This window comes from Rhinolophus sinicus, chromosome 14 (assembly GCF_057876585.1).
Source record: "Rhinolophus sinicus isolate RSI-liver-muscle chromosome 14, RSI-T2T, whole genome shotgun sequence".
NCBI classification, from domain to species: Eukaryota; Metazoa; Chordata; class Mammalia; order Chiroptera; family Rhinolophidae; genus Rhinolophus; species Rhinolophus sinicus.
The window spans coordinates 146,742,974-146,768,006 of NC_142514.1; the positions used below are offsets into that span (position 1 = coordinate 146,742,974).

Sequence of the window (25,033 nt, forward strand, 5' to 3'; positions counted from 1 at the left end):
AAAGAGAATGTCAATTTAATATGAAGATACTGCCATAGCTCAACTTGTTTCTTTTCTCTTTCCACAGCCACTAGTATTGTTCAGATCCTCATTAAACCTCTCCTTCTTTAGACCACTTTTTATGTGGCAGCAAACTAATTTCCAATAAAACAAAGCTGTCACCAGGATACTGTTTTAGGTAAAAAGTACAAGAAGCTAGAGTGGGACACAAATTACTTATCATCCCAAATCTAAACTCAGGTTGGCTTTTTGGTCAACATGTGCCTAACCCAATCTGGTTATCCACGCCACTGCCTCCACCAGTGCCCACAAACTATGCTTATGGAAGTCCTGCAAGGAAAGCCAGCCTGCCCCCTTCTCTACTGATTCAAACTCTTTATACCAACTCATAGGCTTTTCTTTGAGATCATATGACAATTATAGTTGGTAACACCTTATTTCTTAAATGTTCTAAGTGTGTATGTGTGGTGTCTTGCCTCCTCACACTATAAACCTTCTGAGATATGTAAAAGAATAATATAATTACCCTTTTTGAGAGGAGAAAAATCAGAAATCAGAAATCTTAGCACCCTTTTGAGAATCTGCTTTAATTAAAGGGAAACTAGGATGTAAATCACACAGACCTAATAGTACTTTATTTATTTAAATAGTTTACCTTCTCTTGCTGATAGAAAATCTGGGTACAGTGTTTTTACAATCACAGACAATTAAACAAAGAAACTACTTCCTAAATAATCATATTGAGAGGAAGGTTTCAAATAAAATTGTTTTTGATTATTATGTTTTTCTCTATTACAAAGAACAGAAATTTTTCTGTGTTTTCTTGCCATTCGGTGGAAAGGATTCTTTTATTGTCAAATAGTTTTGCCAGATCCTGTCTTTAGTCATTTGAAATGTAAATCTGAGGGTTATGAAACATGTTTTAGATAATTGTTAGAAATCATAAAATACTGGTATTTCCTAAATTAAAGCCTATTGTGAGTCACTTCAGGTGTAACTTAAACTCAACAAGACTTTTGAAAAATTTTTCCAACTAGAGCTATATCCTTTGTTTTATACACTCAAGAAAATTCTAAGATGTTTTAAGTTTTAAAATTGCTGTATCTCTTTTGCAACTGGATAGTATAAGCTTGATACAATAAGCTTCATTTCATACATATATATATATTTAAATTTATTTATATATAATATATAAATGTCCCCCCTGATAGTTTCTAAACATAAAACACCATGCAAAGCTTTGTTTCTTCCACAGAGGATGGGGATAATGAATATCATAGGCTCCTCTGTGGCTCCACAGTGCTAAGGCAAGATTCTTGGTTCACTGTTTAAATACCTAGGAAGCTGGTCATGCTTCAGCATATCACACCTGGATATGTGTAGTCTTCTTTGCTTACCAGGTAACTGTGGTATAGGTGGCTAGCTATGCAACTGAGAGATGCAACTGGAACCTCAAATCTTCTCTCATGCCGAGCCTACCTCAATTTCAGGCAAAGGAAAAGCTTTTTCTCCAAAGTCTGCAGAGAATGCCCTAATATGTAATTTGCATTGGCATATGCCCAAATACCATGTGATTAATGATGAATAACTGAAATTTTAGCCCTACATTTTGTCACTAATTGATGAGAATTTTAAACCAATTGTTATTTTGTAATAACTAAAATTTAAAAGTTTCGACATAAGTTTCTAAAAATTTTCATCAGAAAATAAGCGTTCCTACTAAGAAAGAGGACAACTAAATACAATGCCTGATCTTGGATTGTAGTGTATACCAGGAAGGAAAAATAAGTAGCTATAATAAATCATCAGCAAAATTTGAATATGGACTCTGAGTTAAATAAAAGTTTTATACCAATTAAATTTCCTAATTGTGATTACTGTACTGTCATTATGTAAGATAATGTCTTTGTTCTTAGGAAATATAGACTGATGTATTTAAGGAGAAAGGGGTGTTAACGTATGTAACTCAAATGCTTTAGAAAAAAATATATATGAAAGAGAATGATAATGAAAATGGAGCAAAACATAAACAACTGTCAATCTGGATAAAAGGCAGAGAGGAATTCTTTGTACAAGGTTGTAACTTTTCTGTAAATTTGAAATTGTATCAAAACAAAAAGTTACCCAAAAAAAAAAAAAAAGGAAAGATAAAGGCCCCCATATTTACAACACAGCAAAACTGTCTGCCCCACCTGGATATTTACAAAAACTAAAGAAATTGCTCAAAGACAGAAAGTTATCAATATGGGAAAAATGGACAATAGAATTTCACATTCTAAAAATGCATCATGAGCAATGAACATGATCTGTCAAGCCTCGTGTAGCTTTTAATTTTTGAAACTTGTTACATATATCAGTACTGCTGTTTCATAACTTTCTGAGCTTGGCCCAATGGGCTTGACAGAATAGCAAACAAAAAAAGAAGTCCTTACACCTTGACCCCAAAAATAGGCCTCTTCTCCTGACAGTCAACTATGGGAGGACTGAAATGAAGAAACCAGACTGTATTCTTACCGAAAGGAAGTGTTCTTTTCCTTCTGTTTGGGTAAAATTATCTGTGGGGTAGTTTGTCCAGCAGCAAAAGCAAAGGTGGTGAAAATGGACTGAGGATAACGGAACTTCATCAACTGCTTCTTAAAAATCTCTACTACTTCTGGACTCACTTCTTCATCAAATGCTACTTTAATCAACTAGAGACAAAAGAGATTAAACATATCAGAAGCATTAAGGATTTCCAGATAACTTCCGCCCCAAACGACTGAAATAACAGAAAATAACAATACTAAATGGAAGAGTTTGGAGGCTGAAGAGAACTTGGGTATTATGCAATATAGTTTTTAATTTTAAAAATAAAAATTAAGGCGCAGAGAGGTTTAATTGCCACAGATAGTTAGTTGACAAGAAAAATCATATATCTTGAAGTTGGGTTGCATTAAGACATTCTTTTCTATGATGAGATGAGATAGGGAAGTTAACTTATAGTAGCTAAAGTAGGAAACATGTCTTCATTTCCCAGCTGTTGGTTCTAGAAGGGAATTGGCCTAATCAGCTCTCTTCCCAGCCAGAAATACTATATAAATCTAGGAAGAAAAATTCGGTGCGACTAGAATCCTACCAGTGTTGCCAGGCCATTTTCTAATTTAGAGTCCTTGGGCAGTTGGAACAGTGACTAAATCCCTAGGAAGTCACTGCTCTCAGGTGATGGGAGCAGGTCTGGAGCCTAGAGACCTGCAATCTCACATTTCACACAATTAGCATAGGGAAGCACTAGGGAGGCCTTCTTGACTGGAAGGAATGAGGCAAGAATTGGAGCCCTAGGAAATCTGAGAAGTCAGAGACAAGGCATGAAGAATAGCAAGAGCAAAATATCATAGACTGAGAATTGTTAAAAAGGAAAAACTAAGAAAAGACCACTTTTGCATCAGTAATTCCACAATTCTAATATGTTCAGAGTGCCCTGGAAAAACCTTTGCTTTATTAGGGGTTATGTAGTTAGTACCAATAACACTATAGTCCTAATTATAATTCTCAGAGTTTCACCTCTTCCACAGAAGAGCCATAAAGCATTTCCTTCTGAAATAGCTGCCAAGAGAATTGCTTTCTATCTGAAGGCTATATCACACACAAATTGAGGTATGACTTGTCTGAGAACAGGAGTCAATTGTGTATCTCTCAATTTCTAAGATCACTAAATATGGACAGATAATTTGTTGGTACTCTGAGTTGGCCACAGGGTTCACAAAATGAGGAATTAAATCCAAGACTATTCATGTGTTTACTCAGTTGAAGATTACCCTCTCAGATCCTCTGATCCTTCTCCACAGAAAGTGGCCATGACATCAATTGTAAAAAATTTTAAACAACAGAATGGTTCCCTTTCTTAATACCTGAAAAGATGCTGATGTGATCTGCAGTCCGTCTTGCATGTTCTGCTGTAGCTGGTTCTGCATTGTGATCTTCTTTTCCTTGGTGATGGAGGCAATGGGAAAACTTCGCACAACTGTCTGCTCGCCAACTATAGGAAGACAGGACAGAGACTCAGCAACAGTACTTTACAGCTCATTTCTAGAGTCTCTGCTGCTCATTTCATCAGCCTCTGTTGGAGAAACACCCAGAGAAATGCCCTTTGGAGAGGATAATGCCCAGAAATGCAGTGAGAGAAAATGCTGTGAATCTAGAATCACATTCACTAATTTTACTGCGTGGCAATTCACTCCTGAAACACAACCCTTTCCACAGTGGAGGAACTGTCACAGACAGCCTGCCTTCGCTTTATTCTCCCAACCTCTGTGTGCCAACGTAAGATCACCTGGTTTAAGGCAATCTTACAGGAAGGGCAGGTTTCATACCGAATAAAAGAAGTATCTTCAGATATTGAAAAGACAACCACCATCTCTAATGTAAAAATAAAGCAAAAGAGAAAGTTTTAAAAGTTTGTTTCCATATGTGGTAAAGGTGCTGTACTATGTGTATGTGCCTTTGGAAGATATAGGACTGGGCTTAGGCCCAAGATTTTTAGGAGTTTAAATATTAAAGCAAAAAATGGAAAATATAATTAATTATCAACTGCCTGAGGTTAAGGAGATGAGAGTCTCGAAAAGAAGTGGCACACGTGAAGCCTCGCTTGGAGAGCTTACAGCTCCCCAAGGGACAGGAGAGTCATACATAGAATATAACAATATGTAATTAGCTCTTAGGTTTGAGGGAACAAGGCTTTAAATATTTCAGAAAGGGCGAAGATTTCTGCATGCTAGATGGCTAGAGAATGATTCTTGGAGGAAGTGCGAGAAACGTGAGCTTTAAAGAGAGTATAGGTTTGGGTCTGCAGAGGGGAAGAGGGAGGACATTTCAGGCAGTGGTACCAGTAACAGCACAGGAGCAGCAACAGGCAAGGAAGCCAGAGGGTGCAATGTGAACCAGCTTTATCTGACTCACGTGCCCACACCCATATCCACTTATCATCAGAACTGCTCATGCCCTGGACCTATAAATTCCCAGCCTGCAAAATTCTGATTATCCTCTATGTTAAGGTCACACTCAGAGGCTACACAAAATCAGGATGTACACAGGATTCAAGGTCACAACCTATGCTTATACAACACATGTAAAATGATCAGGTTTCTATGTGTCATTAAAGGAGAACTTTTAAATTAGAAATTTAAAAAGGGAACTAAAAGAGGCAAATGAAAACATTTTTTTCTGATAAAATAATTTTCCTGAAATGTGAAATTAACCCACAAATTGACAGGAAAAAACAAGAGAACAATACAAACTTCCATACTAAGTATGGCACTGATTTTTAAAAAATAAATAAATAAATTAGAGCAATTTAAATGACCAAGTAAGTGTCTCATGTATGTGTGTGTGTGTGTGTATACATATATATATATATATATATATATAGGCATATATGTATAGATGCCCAAAATGTATGTTTATGCCCATTGAGCTCATAAAAGTCATAGAACAAAAAAGTTATTAAGTACTAGATATTTAGTTTCTTTAAGAATACATAAGCTTTCAAATACAAATATAATTTATATACAGTAATATCATAGAAGAGGGCTGAGAAATTTTGCTCTATTCTCATTTTTTCAAAATGAGCACAGCTATTCCTATAGATACATCTTGTTTATTGAAATTTATGCGCGTTTTGCTTATTATATGGTAAGCAATCTTTTATGTCCAAGATAATAAATCATCTGATTCTATCCACATAAGGAATTATACAACTGTGAGATTTTAAAGATACTATATTTTATACATCCGAATTCTACGGTCTAACAAAATGCATAGCACACAGTACATACTTATCAAAAGCTACTGAATGAGTAATTTCAGATGAGGAAGGAACTTTAGCGACCATTTATCCCAATGGTTCCCGATCCTCACTATGCATCACAATCATCTCTGGGGCTTAACACTTTGTAAGCGGGCATTTTCCCGCCAAATCGCGTCGTAACGTGGGGCTTTTTTGACATTTTCTCGCCAAAATTAGACTTTCCGTAAAATAGTCGTATCTTTCGATCTATTTGATATTTTTCTATGAAACTTTCAGTGTTTTAGTTTAAAAAGAGGTCTCTATTTATTTACTTTGCAAAATTTTTGCCGGTTCCAACTAGAGGCGATATGACGAGTTTACTCGTTTCCCGCTTAAAAATACAGATGCCTAGGTCTCTCCATTCCTAGAATCCTAATTCAGATTTGAATTCAATTGTTTGAGGGTTGGGTCCAGAACTGGGTATCTTTAAAAAACTTTCTAGATAATTCAAATTCATCACAATCAAGGTTGAGAACCACTGCATTATCACCAATCAAGCTCAATTCCCTAATTTTATACAAGGGGAAACTGTAGCCTTACAGTTAACTGTAGGACTCAGAAAGGTGGGGCAAATCAGCAAGGGACACTGTTAGCAGCCAGATACTGTGAATATTCTAAGGACACAATATGCTGCCTCATGAAATTATAATCATTTCAGTGAACTTACGGGTTCTTCAAATAAGACTCTATGATCCAAATTATCATTAGCTGTGGTATACAGAAATCTTCTAAAAAATACCTGTGTGGTAAAAGCCTTACTTTGAATCTGAAAAATCTGCAAATCATTGTACATAGATGGAATCCAAACCTCATGTAGCACACAGATAGCCATGTTCGGCTGGCATGTGTGAGCCATACCTAGTTGATCATGGGGAGTCCCTCTGAACAGAATTCTGTATGTGGTGAGGAACAAGGCTCCTTCTGCTGGCAGCAGCTGGGGGCCTCCAAGAAGGCCCCCGGTAGCTTCTTCTCTTCCATCAGGATCCAGTAGGACGCGAAGGCCTTCACAAACAATTTCTTCTCCTGGCAGTAGAGCAGGTCTAAGAATCTTGGGCTAACAACAGAAATAGTGTTTTAAACACAACTCTTGTGGGGTCTCCAACACTTAGACAAGGCTATTTTTTTAGTTACAGACCTAAAAAACTTGAGCCAGACTTCCCAGGTAGCCAAAATAAGAAGACAGATTTGGGAAGAGGCAGAAATGACAGATCTGCATCCAAATATAAAAAGATTCTTTGTAGCATTGCTTATTAAAAGTAAAATCATTGGAAATTACTAAAATGTTTGAAATATCTAGTTAATGCAACTTTCTGTAATCATTTTTAAAAATGGCATGAATCTATATGTATTAACATAGAAGGTTATCCAGAACACATTGTTAAGTAAAAAAAAAACAAGTTGCAAACCAGTATGTATATTATGATCCCCTTTTTAGGAAAAAAAAGAAAATTGTAAGAATATGAACCATTGGGCTGGGTAAGAAAGGTAAAGGGATTAAGAAGTACAAGTTGGTAGTTACAAAATAGTCACAGGGACGTAAAGTACAGCATGGGGAATATAGTCAATAATATTGTAAAAACTATGTATAGTGTCAGGTGGGTACTAGACTTTCAGGGGGATCACTTTATAAATTATATAAATGTCTAACCACTATGCTGTTCACCAGAAACTGATATAAAATAAAATTGAATGTCAATTATAATTGAAAAAAATATATAGTCATTGAGATGTAAAGTACAGCATAGGGAATATAGCCAATAGTATTGTAATAACTATGTACAGTGTCAGATGGGTGACAGACTTATTGGGGTTATTACTTTGCGAGTATATAAATGTCTAAACATTATGTTGTTTTGTATACCTGAAACCAATATAATATTGTATATCAATGGTAATTGAAAAATAAATTTTTAAAAATTAAAAAAAAAAAAGAAAGAATATGAACCAAACTATTAAAGGTGGTGTTATTGTGGTTAAGGCTAGAGGTGGGATGGGGTGGGTAGGACCATGGGGAACTTTCACTTATACAATGAGTATCTCTTTAATGTTTCAATTTTATATAAAGAACACTGCTACTTTTGTAAGCTGGAAAAACACATACTTGAAAAAATGGATGCATCTTTAAGGACCTACCTTTCTTGGCTCTTATTGAGAATTAACACAATAAACAACCGAGTAATGAACATTTACATTGTGAAATAAGGAACCACATGATACTCTTCTGAAGAGTTTAGTTCTAAAAAAAGAAAAATCCATCTCTTCTGAAGTTGTTTATTTTTTGGTAAACAATAAAAGCTATATAAATCAGCCTTATTGTTTTTCTTGGCTCTAGGATGCTCAGAGCTAAATGTAAAGCCCAAGTATAACGATCACTGTATCTCAGATTTCTGATAGAATTACCTTTCCTATCCATCTGGCTTCTGATTTCCTTTGAATTTATTTTTAATAGTTGTGTTATAGGTAAGAGGGTCCTGAACCCCAGTCCACAGTCTGGTGCCAGACTAGCTGCAAAGTAATTGTCTGGGCGGCTTGTTACTGCACAGAGTCCCAGGCCAAGTCCCAGCGTGCTCCACCTCAGGAGGCTGGGGTGGCGTTCAGGACTCTGTTTTTAACAGACTTCCCAGGTACTTGTGATATGTGCTTGTAAGGTGTACAGATTCAAGAACCTGGTGTTTTATGGTAATTGCCTTAAATACATTTTTTGGAAGTAGGCAGAGCATAAAATCTTGGCTTAAAGTTAGAATGTTCATAATTTATGTCCTGTCTATAAAAGTAGACTCAACAAGAGATTATTATTGTTCCTGTTGAATCCACTATTCAGGATCCTTTTTGTGAGGATCTATATGATAAACTCCTCTGAAAGTTTAATGTATCATTAAAAGTGGAGATGGTCTCTGTAAAATGTTAGGAGAAGGTACTTTCTGGGGTACAACAGTCTATTGCTGCTTTTTAAAGAAGCAATGTTATACTCTGAAAGTATGTGGTCTGCAACATTTACCTTCTGTATAGGTGGAAGTCTTCTACTCTCTCGATGCACTGCTTCTAGGGTTTCAATGTGCATAGCTACAATTCCTAGGATGAATCAGAGTATTCAAAATGAAAGAACATAAAACAAGCAGAATTAAAATAAATATTTTAGAATTAAAAACTAATCACATTTTGGTGGTTCCTCAAAGAGTTAAATATAGAAATAACATATGACCCAGCAATTTGACGCCTAGGTATATATCCAAAAGAAATGAAAACAAGGCTCACACAGAGACTTCTATGTGAATATTCTTAGTAGCAGTGTTCCCAATAGCCAGAAAGTGGAAACAATCCAAGTGTCCATCAACAGATGAACGGATAAACAAAATGTGGCATATCTATACCATGGAATATTGTTCAGCCTTAAAAAGGAATGGAGTTCTGACACATGCTACAACATGGATGAACCTTGAAGACATTATGCTAAGTGAAATAAGCCAGACACAAAAGGACAGATATCATATGATTTCACTTACATGCAATATATAAAATAGGCAAATTCATACAGACAGAAAGATCAGAGGTAACCGGGTAGGGAACGGGGAGTTATTACTTAATGGGTACAGAGTGTCTGTTTGGAGTGATAATAATGTTTTGCTAATATATGTATACAGTCGTAACGGTTGTATAACATTGTGGATGTAATTAATACCACTGAATTTTACACTTCAACATGGTTTAAAATGGTAAATTTTATGTTATATATATTTTACCACAATTTAAAAATATTTGAAAAAACTAATCAGAACATAAATACAGTTGGCCTTCCATATCTGTGGGTTCCACAGCAGACTCAACTAACTGTGGATCAAAACTATTCTGAAACAAAACTATGTTGTTGCTGACACGTACTATGTAATTAGCTAGGCCTATGATGTGTCTGTACTGAACATGTACAGACTTTCTTTGTCATTAGTCCCTAAACAATACGCAGTATAAACAACTATTTACATAGCATTTACATTGTATTCAGTATTATAAGTAATCTAGAAATGATTTAAAGTATACAGGAGGATGTGCGTAGGTTCTACGCAAATACTACGCCATTTTATATAAGGGACTTGGGCATCCACAGATTTTGGTATCTGTGGGGGTTCCTGGAACCAATCCCCTGCAGATACCGAGGGAGGGCTGTAAATCACATGGCCAAACTACGTGGAAAACAAGTATTACAGGTGTTATGCTGGAAAAAGTAGACCCATAAGAACTATTCTTACCCAATTATCTCCAATATTTTGGTTATCTAACACCTGCAAAGTGATTACCTGGGATCATGCAATGAAGACTCTTGATGTGATCCTGAGTAACTCCACTCTCTGTACAAACCTTGTCAATAAATCGGGTTATGAAACGCACAACAGAATTGGCAATGTCATTATTCTCTGAATCTTCAAATCCACTTTCTGTATCATAGCTCTCAGCTACACTTCCTGCAATACTAAGAAAGTTAAGGAAAGAAATCTCAGTCAGTACATAAATATGACAAATTACTATTATATCACCATCAATTTCCATAGCAATTTAAAGTTGCTCAAAGAGATGTATACTCAAGTAGAAGCTCACTTAACTCCATGGTTCCTTTATAAGTGACCGTGGTGAAACATGGTACTCCACTTGCCTACATTTGGAAGCTACTGTCAGGCATTGCCCTTTGGACCCAGATTTATTTTTGTAAGGAATACCTTCTTGTTATTTCCCTAAAGGAACTCAGGAACCATAGAAAATAAAGCAAAAAGCGATGCTTTCATTTATTATCTGATACTTGAACCTTCGGGAAAAAACACACCAAAAAAACCTGTCCCCCCAAGTGAATTACCACATAGAACCAGACAAAGTCATATGGCTATCTTTGGCCTTTGGCAATCGCGGGACATGTTCCTTGGTAGGCAAAGCAAAAGAACTTTTTTCAGCAAATAGCACATTCTTCTAAATGGAAGAACCAAATTGTCCTATGAACCCTTCTCTTGTCAATATTTATCTCTCTCTGAGTGGAACACAACCCTTTAAAGCCATCAGTCTTCTGTACGTGATAAAATCATGCAAGAGAGGGGAATTAATTTGAAATGGAGCAAATGTGAAAGCTCAGTCCTTGCCCCTGTTGCTCATTTAGTTCCCACTATTCAATAAATACTCCTGCCGCCTATGTCTTCTTTTAGACTGCTAGTCATGGAAAAGGCTCATGTGAATGTTCTAACCTATTCAATTCTCCTTCCTCTTAATCCAGCCACGTTAGCTGAATCAGTGTTCAAGTAAAGCTAAGCAGTGAATATGGCTATCACACCGTCCCAAAGCATTAAAGAACTTAGGTGCCTCAGCCACTCACCATGTAAATCAGGTTGTAGAAAATGTCATGAAGGAAAAAAAAGCAGGGTAGGAGAAAGAGTGATGGTTGTGATACTTAAGATAGAGAAGTCAGGAGGGCCTGTCTGGGTAGGCGACATTTGAGCAGAGAACTAAAGGACGTAAGGGAGTGATTCTTAGGACTATTTCAGTGAAAGTATTCCAGATTGTGGGGACAAGTACAAAGGCCCTGAGGCGGTATGATGCTTAGGGTGTTTGCGGATTAGCATCAGCAGGGAGACCAGAGTGGCTGACAGAAAAGCGGCAGGAAATGAGGTCAGAGCAGTAGCCAGAGGTCAGATCCCGTCAGGTCTTGTAATCCACTGGTTTCACTCTCAGCGGTACGGGAAGCTGTTGTAGGGTTGAGAGCAAGGCATGGCTGAGGTCTTGATTACAGGCAAATGCACTGTATAAACTGAGGAAAAGGAGGGCGAAGAAACAAATAATCACTTTGCCAAGAAGGAGTTCGTTAGTAATTTTCCAAAGTGCTTTCTGAAGGGCTGGATCACTAGTGGATGAGACATTTGAAAAATCAGGTCACGAAGGAGAAGAGAGTATGGGAGGTGGTTAAGCACCGTCAAATGAGATGAAGGTTTTTTAATAGAGAAGAGCTGAGCAGGTCTGAAGTTGGAAAACATGGTTAATTTTTGAAATATACACAGTAATATCTGCCCCAAACACTTTATATTCTGCGTGTCCACATTCCAGTACCTGTTTGTGACAATGCTGTTGCTCCCACTCTCCCAGTCGCCTGGTGCCGATGTTCTCAGAAGCTTGTTTTTACTTGTATCCAGTGGAACCAGAAGGTTGACCATGAGGTTTGCAAAGTGAATGGCCTGACTGAAGACAGTGCTTTCCTCACGTTGCACCAGCTCTTGCTGAGTTGATTTGCTCAGAGTAGGCCACAGACGGAGCTGCTCAGCTGCCAGGTCCATTGCTGTCTTCTCCTGATATTGGTCATCAGAAAACTTATCCTAAAAAAAACAAAGCAACACAATCAAAATCCATCACCTCATATGAGCTTCAGAAAATAAGATGTTTTACTAATTCATCTGTTAAAGACCTATACTGGCAAACATGAAAACATACACAAAAAGATAACAACAGAACAAAAACCTAGCCTTTTTTACCCAGATCCAGTAGGCCTTGAGTGAAACCCAAGGAAGAAGTAGCAAAGCACAGATGGAAGCAGGTGACATTTCACTGCATTTATTTATCTCCATGGCTCCCTCCCTTTTTGGTTGCCAGTTGTAACAAATTATTGACCCAAGTATGAATGTTCCAATAGCATTTACTAATACTGATATGTTTCTTTTCTTCTGCTCTTTGGGAGGAGATGGAGAACCAAAGTCATGAAGTACAGAGCTAGATTTCCTTGTAAATGTGGGAGTCAAATATTACCACCCACATGGGTATATGGGGGACCATGGGATTTGTAAGAGTGGTTTTCTAGCAGGGTGAAGAGTTAAACAATAAGAGTAATCTACATCTGCATAGCACTATACAGCTTGTGAAGAGCTGGACACCTATAGTCTCACTTGTATCTAACCCAGGGCTTGGAGACAGGCTTCTTTAGAATATAGGACACAGAAGCAGTGACACGTGTTTGGTCTACGAAGGCTTTTTAGATATATCAATGTTACCATTACAGCTGCTTAAAATATTATCAAAAGCACCGCACCAGCCCAATTATTTCTGGAACATGACCTCAGGCTAATAGTGTCTGCATCTGCTACAAGTTACCTACCCAAGGGTATTTGGTGTTTTGAAAGAAACATCTGAGTTTTAAATTTACACTATCACAATAATAATTTAGAACATCAGATGTCAGGTAGTATTATTTGTTATTAAAGTTTCTATTCTTATCATACTCAATAGCAGACCAATAATATGTTTAAAATTACACAAGGCATGGAAATATTGAATACTACTGTGTGGTTTCTGTAGATATTTAGGTTTATTTATTTCCCATAACATAAGGCCAATTTAAATGGAGGATAATGGAAAGGACCAGCAGCAATGTATTAACCCAGCAGGTAGAATGAAAAATTACTCTGAAGTGAATCAACATTGATAGTCAGGCTTTAATGCTGCTTTATGTTCAATTAATGAGAATAATAATTTCTAACATTTATTATTTACTATGTGTCAGGCACTCTTCAATACATTTTACTTGTATTTGGTATTAAAATCTTACAATAATCGTATCTATTCATTTTACTAACAAGGAAATAAGGCATAGAGGGTAACATAAATTGCCCAAGACCAGACAGCTAGTGAACGACAATTTAAAATTTCAGAAAAATTTAAACTCCTCTTTCAAATTAAAAACAATTTTTTTCTCTATTTTAAAATATTTTCTTTAAACTATTTGATGCCAATAAAATATACAGAAACATGTACAATATTCCTAAAAGAGAACCTAGATTTATCTCTGGCATACTTTTGGGCGGGCACACTTCTGAGAGCTACTGAATTTTACATTTACTTTAGAGTCAATTAACTTTATTTGACATTTCTTCAAGAAGTTAATTGCATCTGCCTAGGTATTTTAGGATTGTTCTTTTTGTTCAACTTCCTAGAATTGTTTCTAGGGAATTCCTAATTATTAAAATATAATAAAACAATTCTAGTGCTAAAGCACTGTTCAAGAAGTTATGGAAAAAATATAACATCAACAGAAGATGCTGTATCAACAGAAATCAACAGAAGAAAGATCTCACCACAGAGTTCCCTAACATAAACTCCAAACACACTGGTAGAAAGTGGCTAGATTTCCTTTGCCCTGGGGATATCCGAATAAGCTTTCCTTGAAGCCAGGATCCCAGACCCGTGCAGGTACCTTTCTTCTCTCATCTTACCTTTTGCTTCAGATATGAGGCATGATTGTCTTCCTTGGCTGAGAGATACAGTGAGCGAACTTGTTCCTGCACTGCATTGTAAAAGGTTGTCTCCCAAAACTGCTGATTCGCCCAGATGGGGTGGTCCTGCACACAGGTGTAAGCAAATTGGCTGACTCCAGGCGCCAGTTTCTGTGAGAACACACAGTAGACATCACCATGAGGCTTGCAGGGTTATGACAGTTCGGAAGGTTACAGGGGCTACAGTTAACCATAGATGTGCTCAAAGGATTTATCTAAACAATACCTTATGGCAGTATAAGTTTAGCAAAGAGCAGCTTGCTCATTTTTTAACCGGCAGTTTTGGGCTTGCTAGCAAACCCTTTAGGATCTTGGTCACTTTATCAAAACGAACATTTTAGCAACAGCTAAAAATCTAAGTTATATGAATTAGAGAATATATAGAAAGTACTTATACTGCACCATTCCCACAGTAGGCACTGGAAAGTTGGTAGCTTTATTACAATTGGAACACAAAATAAAATCTATCACGACCTAAACATAAAACTCCAGGTAATTTAAAATTTCTTCTACTTGGTTTTAGAGTACATTTTTGGGGGGACATTAATTGATGTGAGTGAGCCAACAACAGCCTGGCCTTACACACAAAATGAGGGCGTATCATGCGTTTGGGACTGAAGAGGAATTGCACTGTCCATACTGCTCACTCTAGCCCTTTACTTCCCCAGCGAGGCTGCTGCCTGGCTCACATACGCTCTAGCAGAGGGTCCTGGGCTTCAAGAGCATTTTCTGGTACCCAAGTCTGGGACTGGGAAGGTAATCCCAAACCAAACTTCTTTTCCAGGACTTCCTGCTGGGCTTTGGAGTAAGAGGAAACCTTCCTCTATGATTAACTACAGAAGGAAGGAAAACTAACTCTGCAGCCACTTGAGGCACTTCATAAATATTTATGTATCTCATTTAATACTAAAAATCCTGTAAGATGAGCGTTATTATTGCCAATTTAATGAAGAAAAAGCAGAAGTTCACAAAGGTTTAAGTGATTGTCCAAGGCCATATAGCAAGTGGTTAGAACTAGGTCTCAAGCCCAGAGTTTGGTTCCAAAGCCCCTGGTTTTAATACACCAAAATGTCTTGCAAAGAAACTGAAAGCGAATCATAAACACCAATTAGCACTGCTGTCTGTTTTTTCCTGCACTTTCGGATTTTGTTTCCCAAAGTTATATTCTGCCTTGAAACGTCTGACATGATTTCAATTAACAAAGCATTTTAATTTTTGGAATTTTTATAAGAGTTTACTTGAGCCAAACTGACATATGCTAGGGAGCACGATTTCAAATGTTCCCTGAATTTTACATTTTACAGATAATTTGCATTGCCAAATTTCAGTTAATGATTTAAGTCATCTCCACAGCCATTGCTTTCACTTCTAAAAGTTAAAGATGTTTCGAAAATTTAAAATCCATTATTTCTCAGTACACATTCTCAATAGATAGACAATTTTTTGTCCGTTTTATTCTTTTGAACTGAGTTCATCTGTTTTCTGTGAGTAGAACTAAAGTTTCTGATAATGTAAGTCTTCTTTTGAAGCAATTTAATGAGTTGAATTATCTTCTCCTGAAATGCTGGACACTGAATATCACTTTTAAGGTTATATACAAAACAATTATGTAGCAACAGTTGGTTCATTTCTTAGGGATGCATAACAGATGTGTAAGATATTTTGTGAAAATTATACGCTCAGTACATGCTGATTTTCTCCTTACTCTTGGGCAGACTAAACCTGGAATTGGAATAGGCACCAGGCAGACCATGGAATGTAGTACCTGTGTAGTTGGAAGTGGTGTGGCTGTGGTTTTGCCTGTGAGAGTCTGTACTTCTGCATCCCATGTGATAAATCCCTTTCAAGATAGGTCTGTGCATTGCTGCTGAGGAGATGGGCTACGCGTCTATTAGATGGCTAAAAACTGGGGCTGACCATGAAGCAATAATCAGAGTTCCCCAAGTGGAAGTTACACAAGGATTATTGCTGATTTTCATAATGCTGTCTGCCTATTTCAGACATAGCTACTATATAAATAGGGAGAAATCATGGACAAAACGTGTGTGGGGCCATGAATATGTAAGCAAAAGTCACCGACACTATGAATCACATGCTCCTATACTCTGCTGGAAGATACTTGGGATGCACGTTGCACAATTTTTTCTTTTGCCCCTAAGTACCCTAAGGACTAACAATGACCTCTTGGCAGTGCACAGGCCTATTCTGAAAGAGATATTACAGGCGTGAAATTCAAGCAAGATAAAGGATAATTCCCACTGTCTTCCCCATGAATACAGAGGCAGCACCACTTCTTATAAATGCTATGTAATGAATAGCAGCTCTTAAAATTTTGTAGTTCTAAAATTATATTAATATAGATGAGCTCAGAAAAAGCAGCTCTTAACAGTTTCTCACAGAGTGCTTTTAGAATCATCAACACATAAAACGTTATTAATTATAAATTTCTTATTACACCTTGACAGCTCTACAGGAATCTGAGAATATTTATAGAGAATATATGCGTGAGAATATATATAAAGAGTACCAAAAATGTATACACATTTTAAGAAAGGAAAACTGTATTAAAATTGTAATACTCAATACACACCGATAACAAAAGATGAATACAAGTCATGTTTGACTTTTGCAATTATAAGAAATGCTCAAAGTGGTTACTACCATCAGCATCCAGACACTTCTGATTATGGCAAACTACTGCTTGAGCAACGTTGACCAAAGTGTCCACTTGTATACATTTTTTGGTACCCTTGGTGTGTGTGTGTGTAGAGAGAGAGAGAATTTATAGAGTATTTATAGAGAATCTGAGAGAAAAGCCCTGCCTTTCTCTTTTAGAGTTTTTCTTACTGATGCTGCATATTCACTTTCCTTGGCGTGCATCAGTTACCATCTTCCTGTTTATTCACAAACTAAAAGTGAATACGTCCCTAAATCTTTTGAACAAAAAGGGAACTACCTGTATGTGGTCCAAGGCAGAAGAATAGTGTAAAAGAGAGGACAGTAGCCCAAAGGGCCAGAACCCACAGCTCGTTTACTAGGTGAGAATTATAGAGGAGTGAAGTGATGATTATAGGATAATCAAGTGGCAACACAGTCACAAATGACTGTCATCTTATACATGCATAAAAATCATTAATTCAGAAATACTTCAAATATTATTTGTCCAAACATGAAATTTGCCTCCTTTCTTTGTGGTTTCAATTGCAAGCACGAGCACTGTGTCCCTGGCTGTAGGATGGGCAGGTGTGCTCTTAGGACCAGAAGAGGGCAGTAGCACCTTATTCTGCTTAGGTTCCATCAGGGCTTGAGAGAGGAACTGCAAAAACCGAGCTCTGCAGTCTGGCTGGGCTAGAAAGTGGGTGGGTGGTAAGGTGAATACGGCCTGTCCTCACTGTACATTTGAGAGACTCTAAAAGAAAATCAATTTGCCCAAAGTCATACAGCAAGATTCGTAGAAGAAAGGGGAACAGAAATAAGGTTTTCAATTATTCTACATCATTTCTGTAAGATACAAAAATTGAGATATTCCACAAAATAAAACTATAGTATAATTACTTAAGAAAGATGCAGTGGCAGTTTAGTGTTTCAGATTCACTATACCCTAGGTGTGACAGTATAGCAGTTTTAGTAAACAAAGAAAATAAGCACCTGTGGATAAAACTATCTTCTGATTCTAATCACCTCTTTGGCTTGAAGAAAAAACTTTCCCAAGATGGTCTCTCAAAATGGCCAAATAGGCCAGTTTCGTGGCCTTTATTTTGTACAAATATGAGACTTAATCCACTCTGAGATTGTGAGAGCAGTGGGTAGGGAATGTTGCTGACAGATGACATCTTTCTTTCCCTTCAATTTTGGCAACCATATTTACTTTATATTTCATAATAATTCTTATGATTCTGTCCTAAAGAAACAAGTGATATTTTGCCATGCAATTTTACGAGATGTTTAAGAATGTGTTGACTTCCTTCCTTATCTAGAAAAAATAGCCCTGAAGGTACTAGATTAAGCAATGCCATTCGTTTTCCACAAAGCATTCAAAGGAAACCCACTAGGCGACAGGATATAGAGAATAAACTCAGGGGGCTCACCAACCAGCAGGCCAGATTCAAATCCAAATAAATGGACACAAATCATCTCAGAGACAAGTTGGTCAAGGGAAAGGTTAAGATATCAGTATCAGGGGCCTGTCTGAGGCTAGACATGTTTGCTCTCCAGGTCCAAGGCTCCAATTAGGGAACTCAGAGGGAAACCAGATTTCAGGGGGAAAAAAGCTAGCTAGCAGGACTGATTCCATAAATGTGTAATGGTCTAAAAGAATAACGCAGAATACAAAGATTCACTGTTTAAATTGCCGGGTATTTCCTATGCAGTTCTGGACACTGAAATACAAGTGTACCTCATTGTACAGTACGGGGATGGTGCCAGCCAGTCCTTTTACAATTCTACACTGGCCTGACCAAGTCCAGATTTAAGTCACTTTAAGAATTAATTAGTATTTTCTGATGAACTTTGGAAGTGCTTAATCTTGAGAGACAAAAAGACAAACAAAAGGAAGCTAAGAATAGAAAAAAAATGTATAATCAAAATCTGTGTTTATTAATTCTTAACCAAACCTTAAAACATATTTATTTTGTGAATATTTGTTTTTAACCAAAGGACATACAACATTATGGATTTGGTTGCAGCCCACTGTGTACCTCTCTTGGTCTAATTTTCCACCTATCCCAGAGGTAACAATGATGCTACATTAGGTAGTTTTCATTTCCATTTATGTTTTATACCTGTATATAACCATAAAGAATATACAGGATTACATTGCAGGTTTTATTTGTTGATGATTTTCCAAGTATACAACTTATATTTCATTGATTTATGTAATATTGAACTGAACGATGTAATTATTTGAGACAAAACACAGTGGCTTTTGTAAACATACAAATCAGAAGGGACAGAAGAGTGGCCTGTAAGCAGTAAGTATTAAGGATACTGTGTTAGTCAGTGGGATTTAAAGAATGGTGAGTAATCGGATTAATTAAAGGGGGGGTGATTGTGAGTAGCTACTACAGCTTTTCCTTTCTACTACCTGATACTCTCAGATTAACCAGTGCAAGTAACCTCAAATTCAGAAAGCTCTAATCCTCTCCTAGGTTGCTTAGATGATCCAGGCACACAATTTCTGTAGGAGAAATTCATTCATTCAGCAGCATTGGCCAGTATTCATTTGATGTGCCAATGTCAGTAGGTGGAACGACAGGTTGAAGTCCTTAAATCACTTATCTTTCTAATGATTCTCTGTATTAAGTTGCTTAGCAAATATTGAGAGATCAGAGCATGAATCAATGTATTTCCTTTGTGGTCCAGAAATTAGTAGAAATCAAATACAAGCTTATTGTCAAGTCCTTTGCCTGGATTTGGTATTCTTAAAAATATAAGACAGGATCCAATCTGCTCCCCCCACTCCCTTTTTGCAGGTTTTTAAACTTTATATAAATGGTACCATATTGTGTCTTAATCTGCAACTTGGTTTTTCACACATTATGCTGCTAAGCTTATTTAGGTAATAATTATTATTATAACTAAGTATTGAGCTCTCAATATGTATATTTATTAACTTAGTCCTTACAACAACCTTATAATCCATTGGGATAAGTACTATTATTAACCCTGTTTTAGAAGTGAAGAAACTGAGGCACAGAGAAGTTAAGAAACTTGTCCAAGTAAATAGTGCCAAGAAGTGATGGAACCAGAGCTGGGATTTGAACCCATAAGGTTTAGCTACAGAATCTAGCTTCTTAACCACTGCATAATTTAACTACTGTACAGAATTCCACTGTATGACTATATAGCGTCTTCTTGTCCTTTTCAAAGGACATTTGCATTGTTTCTAGCTTTATGCTATTATAAACAGTGGTGTGTGAACATGTCAACTGTGAACTTTGATAACTGGTCTCAGTACCATTTCACAGTGCCTGGAAGTACTTGAGAGGGGTAAGAAATACGGTAATTCCTGTTGTTATCTGTACCAATAAACATTTTTGGGTTATTGTACATTGGTTATTTTTCCAATGAGAAATTATTTAATGCAGATTTTTTGCAAATCTACTATTAAAAAATTAACAATTCTTTAACATAAAATATCTAGTCAGTGTTTAAATTTTTAATTATCTTATATTAAAAAAGTTTTTGTTCCCTTTTTAAAAAAGTAATGTTTGACTCAGGAAGGCCCCAAATAAGGTCTATATATTACCATTAGTTTATATGTCTCTAAGGTCAGTTTTAATCTATGGGTGCCTCTCTCATCTGCCTGCCTGTCTGTCTGTCTGTCTGTCTCTTTTTTTCCCAACTTGCAACCTATTTGTTGAAGAAACTGGGTCATTTGTCCAACAGAGTTTCCACAGTCTGGTTGTTTCTGACTGCATCGCAGTGATGTGACACATTATTTTGTCCTTTTTATTTCTAAGTTGGTCGTTGGATCTAGAGGCTTGATCAGAATCAGTTTGATTGTTTGGCAAGAATACTCCATAGATGGTACTACTTACTGTAAGAGGAACATCTGGTTGTCTCCTTTTGTGATGTTAAAGGTCATTGATAGTCAATGCCTAGATTCATTAATCATTAGGTGTAATAAAATAGTGCTATTCTCATTCTAGCACTACTTCCTCCTTTATATTTCTATAAAGAGAAACTTCCCCTTGTCAACTGTTTGGTGACCCAGACATATAGTCTGCATTAGAAAGCAGGATAAATACATGATTTTATCCCTTCGTTTATCAGTCTTTTTCTTAAAAAGGGTGGTTTTTTTTATAACATCCATCATAGATTACCAATTAGTTATTTTTATTCATAGTCTTATGAACTCATGGATTTTTAAACATATTGGATTTAATTATTCTTAAACCTGTTTAGAAACAACTCTCCCCCACCCCCAAAAAGAAATCTACCATAAGTGTTTACTGAAAACTTGTGTTTTTAATTAACTCAGTACCATGCACTATGGGACCCCTGTCTACAAAGTGCCTGTGAAGAGACAGGAACTCCACATGTGATGGCCAATGAATCTAATAATGTTGTTTATGACAGTACTGTAAACTGGGAACACATAACCAGCAAAAAGACGAGTAGATACATAACAAGGTGTTTCCTCTGAGGTCTAAGAGCAAAAGGAGCAATAGAAGAAAGGCATCACTGGGTTCTGGCACAGGAAATGACGGAATTTGGTGAGTCATATTTCTCACTATGTGTACTTGCAAATGGCCCTAAAGCTCAACAAAAATGTTTATCATGGCATTATCTTTCACAGCTATACCCCCCTCCAAAGTTAGCAATTTTAATGTCTAGCTATAGAGAAGAAAGGTTAGGTACACTGTTAACACAAAAGGATACCACACTGCTATTAAAGTGGTTAATTTGATGATGTGCTTATGAATGAAGTGCTTATGCCACATTTCAGTAAAGAAGTAAAATACGGTATGATTATGTTTGCAAGGACACAAAGACTGGGAGGAAAAAGGTAAAATGAAAATGAAGTAAAGGTAATGGAATTTGGAATAATTTATTTTCCTTCTTCAAAAATAATTTTAAGAGATATTTTTATTAAATGTGGCAGTTCAGTATTCTTTGGTCTCCAAATCGTACTAAAATGGCAGCAAAAGAAAAAAAGAAAAAAAAAAAAAGAAGGCAAAAATATGTAAGAACAAAGAGAATGAGAAAGGAAAGAACACCAGATCAGCAATGTTAATAAAATTTTAGAAGTTATAAATGAATTTAAAAACCAATAAACATTTTGAAGATCAGATAAAGCTGACACTCTGTAACTACATACTATTTAGAGAAGCAAAAGCTCTTTTCACACTTTAAAAAAGTGAATTTTATGGTATATGAATTATACTTCAACAAAATCATGAAAACGACCTAAATGTTCACCAACTGGTGAATACAATGTGGTATATATGTGCAATGCGGTGTAATACTCGTATTATGTGGCAATAAAAAGACACGAGGTACTAATATATGCTACATCATGGGTGAATCTTGAAAACATTATGTAAAGTGAAAGAAGCCAGTCATAAAAGACCATGTATCGTATGATTTCATTCAGATAAAATGTCCAAAATAGGCAAATCCATAGAGACAGAAAGTAGATTAGTGGTGGCCTAGGGCTCAGGGGATGAGGGTAACGGGTCGTGACAGATAATGGGTATGGTGCTTCATTTTGTGGTAACGAAAATGTCTTAAAATTGATTGTAGTGGAAGGGAATAAACCAAAAACCATTGAATTGTGTACTTTAAATGGGTGAATTGTATGGTTTGTGAATTGTATCTCAATAAAATATTAAAAAAAGGTTGCTGACAGGAGAAACTGGGTGAGGACATGTGGAAACTATCTGTATTATCTTTGCAACTTTTGGTAAATGTCAAAATACTCTAAAAGTTTACTGTAAGAAAGGATGGAAAGCTGGTGTGGCTAAGATGACTTAGATTTCAAAGCAAAGAATATTACCACAGATAAAGATGGTCATTTCATAACGGTAAACGGTCAGTTAATCAAGAAGACACAAAAACCCAGTGTTTATGTACCAAATAAAAGAGCTTCAAAATACATGTATGAAATCTGATAGCAATGCAAGGAGAAATAAATATATAACTATAATTGGAAATTTGAATCTCTCTCTCTAAATAATTATTAGAAATGTAAGCAGAAAATAAGCAAAGATATAATAGACTTGAATAACACTGTCAACTAACTTAAGCTGATTGGCATTGATAGCACAACAGAAAATACCCATGCTTTCCACATGCATACAAAATATTTACCAAGATAACATGCATTCTGGGTGATAAAATAAGTCTTAATATATTTAAAGGGGGTTCAAATTATACATATTCTCTGATCAAAATGGAATTAACTTAGAAATCAATAACAGAAAGGTATCTGGAAAATCTCCAAATACTTGGAAATTAAATAACGCATGGATCAAAGAAGAAATAAAAGGGGAAATTAGAAAGTACTTTGTATTAAATGAGAATGAAAATACAACATATCAGAACTTGTGGGATATCACTAAAGCAATACTTTGGGGGAGACTTATCGCAAAGCACTAAATGCCTGTATTAGAACAGAAGTATGGTCTCAAATCAATGACCTCAGCTTACACTTACAGAAATTAGACAAAGAAAAGTAAATTAAAAGTCAAAGCAAGCAGAAGAAGGGAATTAATAAAGATTAAAGCACTCACTAATAGAAAACAAACAAACAAATCAATGAAACCAAAAGCAGGTTCTTTGAGAAGATAAATAAAGTTGACAAATCTCTAGCCAGACTGATTAAAAATAAAGACTAAATTACCAACATCAGAAATAAGAGGTAACATTACTCAAGATTCCACAGATATTAAAAGAATCATAAAGGAATAGCACGAACAACCTATGCCAACAATGACAACTTAGATGAAACAGGCAAATTCCTTGAAAGATACAAACCACCGAACCTCACTGGCACTTAATACGTATTTAGCAAACCAAGGGCTCAAGGAGATAGTGGGGGCTGTGGCACAGTTGTACAAGCTCATTGTACAACAGCCAAAAGCCCATATGGGAAGCCATGGACATCTCTGGGAAAAGTGAGCGCTGCCTGGATAAAGGATCAGTAAGTGGTTTAAGGATCTGCAGAGGCAGCGAGATGGGCCGAGCACCTGGAAAAAGCTGGCTATGGCCACCCAGCTCCAGATATCCTGCATGGACATCTAGGTCAATACCATGTTAGGATAGAAAGACAAGGGTATGTCCCCTGAAAGAGCACATTTCTTTCCTTTTGTGATTAAAGAGTTTAAATCCTCTGATTTGAATAATGTTATCACTATCTTAGGACAGTTCTAATGACAGAGAATCTAGAGGAAAAATACAATTAGCAAGCTCTGATTTTAATTGATATTAAGTTGAATTTTATTACCAAGAAAATAATCCAAGAAAAATGAACTTTTTCCTTATACTATTTTCTACTTCTTACTACTTCTTACTGAAAGCAAAAACCACAGTACTATTGAATTACAATTTTGTAGTACATCTTTTCCTTCCTTGGTTTCCACCTATTCAACTTCTCCAGAAACAAACAAAAAATTTTTTAAATTATTTTGTTAGAATTATGAAAAGCAAAGTAACTCTTGAAAGCATTTCCTATAAACAACAAAATCAACATCTTGGGACCTAAATTTCTGAACTTCACTGAAGTGTTGACTCAAAAACTTAAGACTCTTGTCAATGACCAAATAAAGACTTAAATTGTAGGTTACATCCACGGCATAGTCAACTGTGGATGAAGTAACTGCAATTGTTACTTCAGTGCCTACATTTTCTAAGGGTTTTATTTTTGAAGAAACTGTGGTCTTTAAAAAATGAGTGACGGCCAGCCAGTGTGATTCACTAAGGTGGTACCTACGTAAAGTGGAGGCCACAGAGCAGTAAATAATGGGGTTAGACCTTGAAAAGTTTCTGACTGATAGAATCTTTTTAGATGAGTCACCTAAACTCCTAGCTTAAGTTCATTATGAAGATAACACCTTCTTGACTTGGATATGTATCTTATAAAGGTAGACCAACCTATTTTTTGAGAAGAAAAACTTAGTATTATAATCTGACTATATACAATGGGAGAAGAAAATGAATTTCTTGAAAAAGAAATATGCTTCTGCTTTTAAGAAAAACAGCTCTTCTTCAACTTTAGTTCTACTGCTTCTTATTTATTTTGGAAAGATTCATTAAAACTGAGCCTCTAGAAAGAGGAAGAAACTGTTGACCTACTATACTAGTCATTTCCCAGGGAGAGTTATCTATTGAATCAAATCCAGTGGGTCACAATTATTCAAGTGTTTGCATGGGTAAGCCCACAACTATACCTAGAATTCTAGAAAATAAGTAAATAGCAATT

At 36.3% G+C, this 25,033-nt stretch overlaps 1 protein-coding gene across 2 annotated transcripts in view; it reads right to left on the reverse strand.

Moving 5' to 3' along the window:
• The window catches only part of SBF2 (SET binding factor 2), a 391,687-nt gene that overhangs the window by 62,034 nt on the left and 304,620 nt on the right, over positions 1-25,033 (reverse strand). For both annotated transcript variants that reach the window (XM_019728981.3, XM_019728975.3), the window contains exons 18-24: positions 14,050-14,220; positions 11,900-12,162; positions 10,114-10,286; positions 8,820-8,893; positions 6,680-6,875; positions 3,888-4,015; positions 2,515-2,690 (exon numbers count right to left, since the gene is read on the reverse strand). In XM_019728981.3, coding sequence (XP_019584540.3) covers positions 2,515-2,690; positions 3,888-4,015; positions 6,680-6,875; positions 8,820-8,893; positions 10,114-10,286; positions 11,900-12,162; positions 14,050-14,220 — 1,181 coding nt within the window. The remainder of the gene's footprint in view (positions 1-2,514; positions 2,691-3,887; positions 4,016-6,679; positions 6,876-8,819; positions 8,894-10,113; positions 10,287-11,899; positions 12,163-14,049; positions 14,221-25,033) is intronic.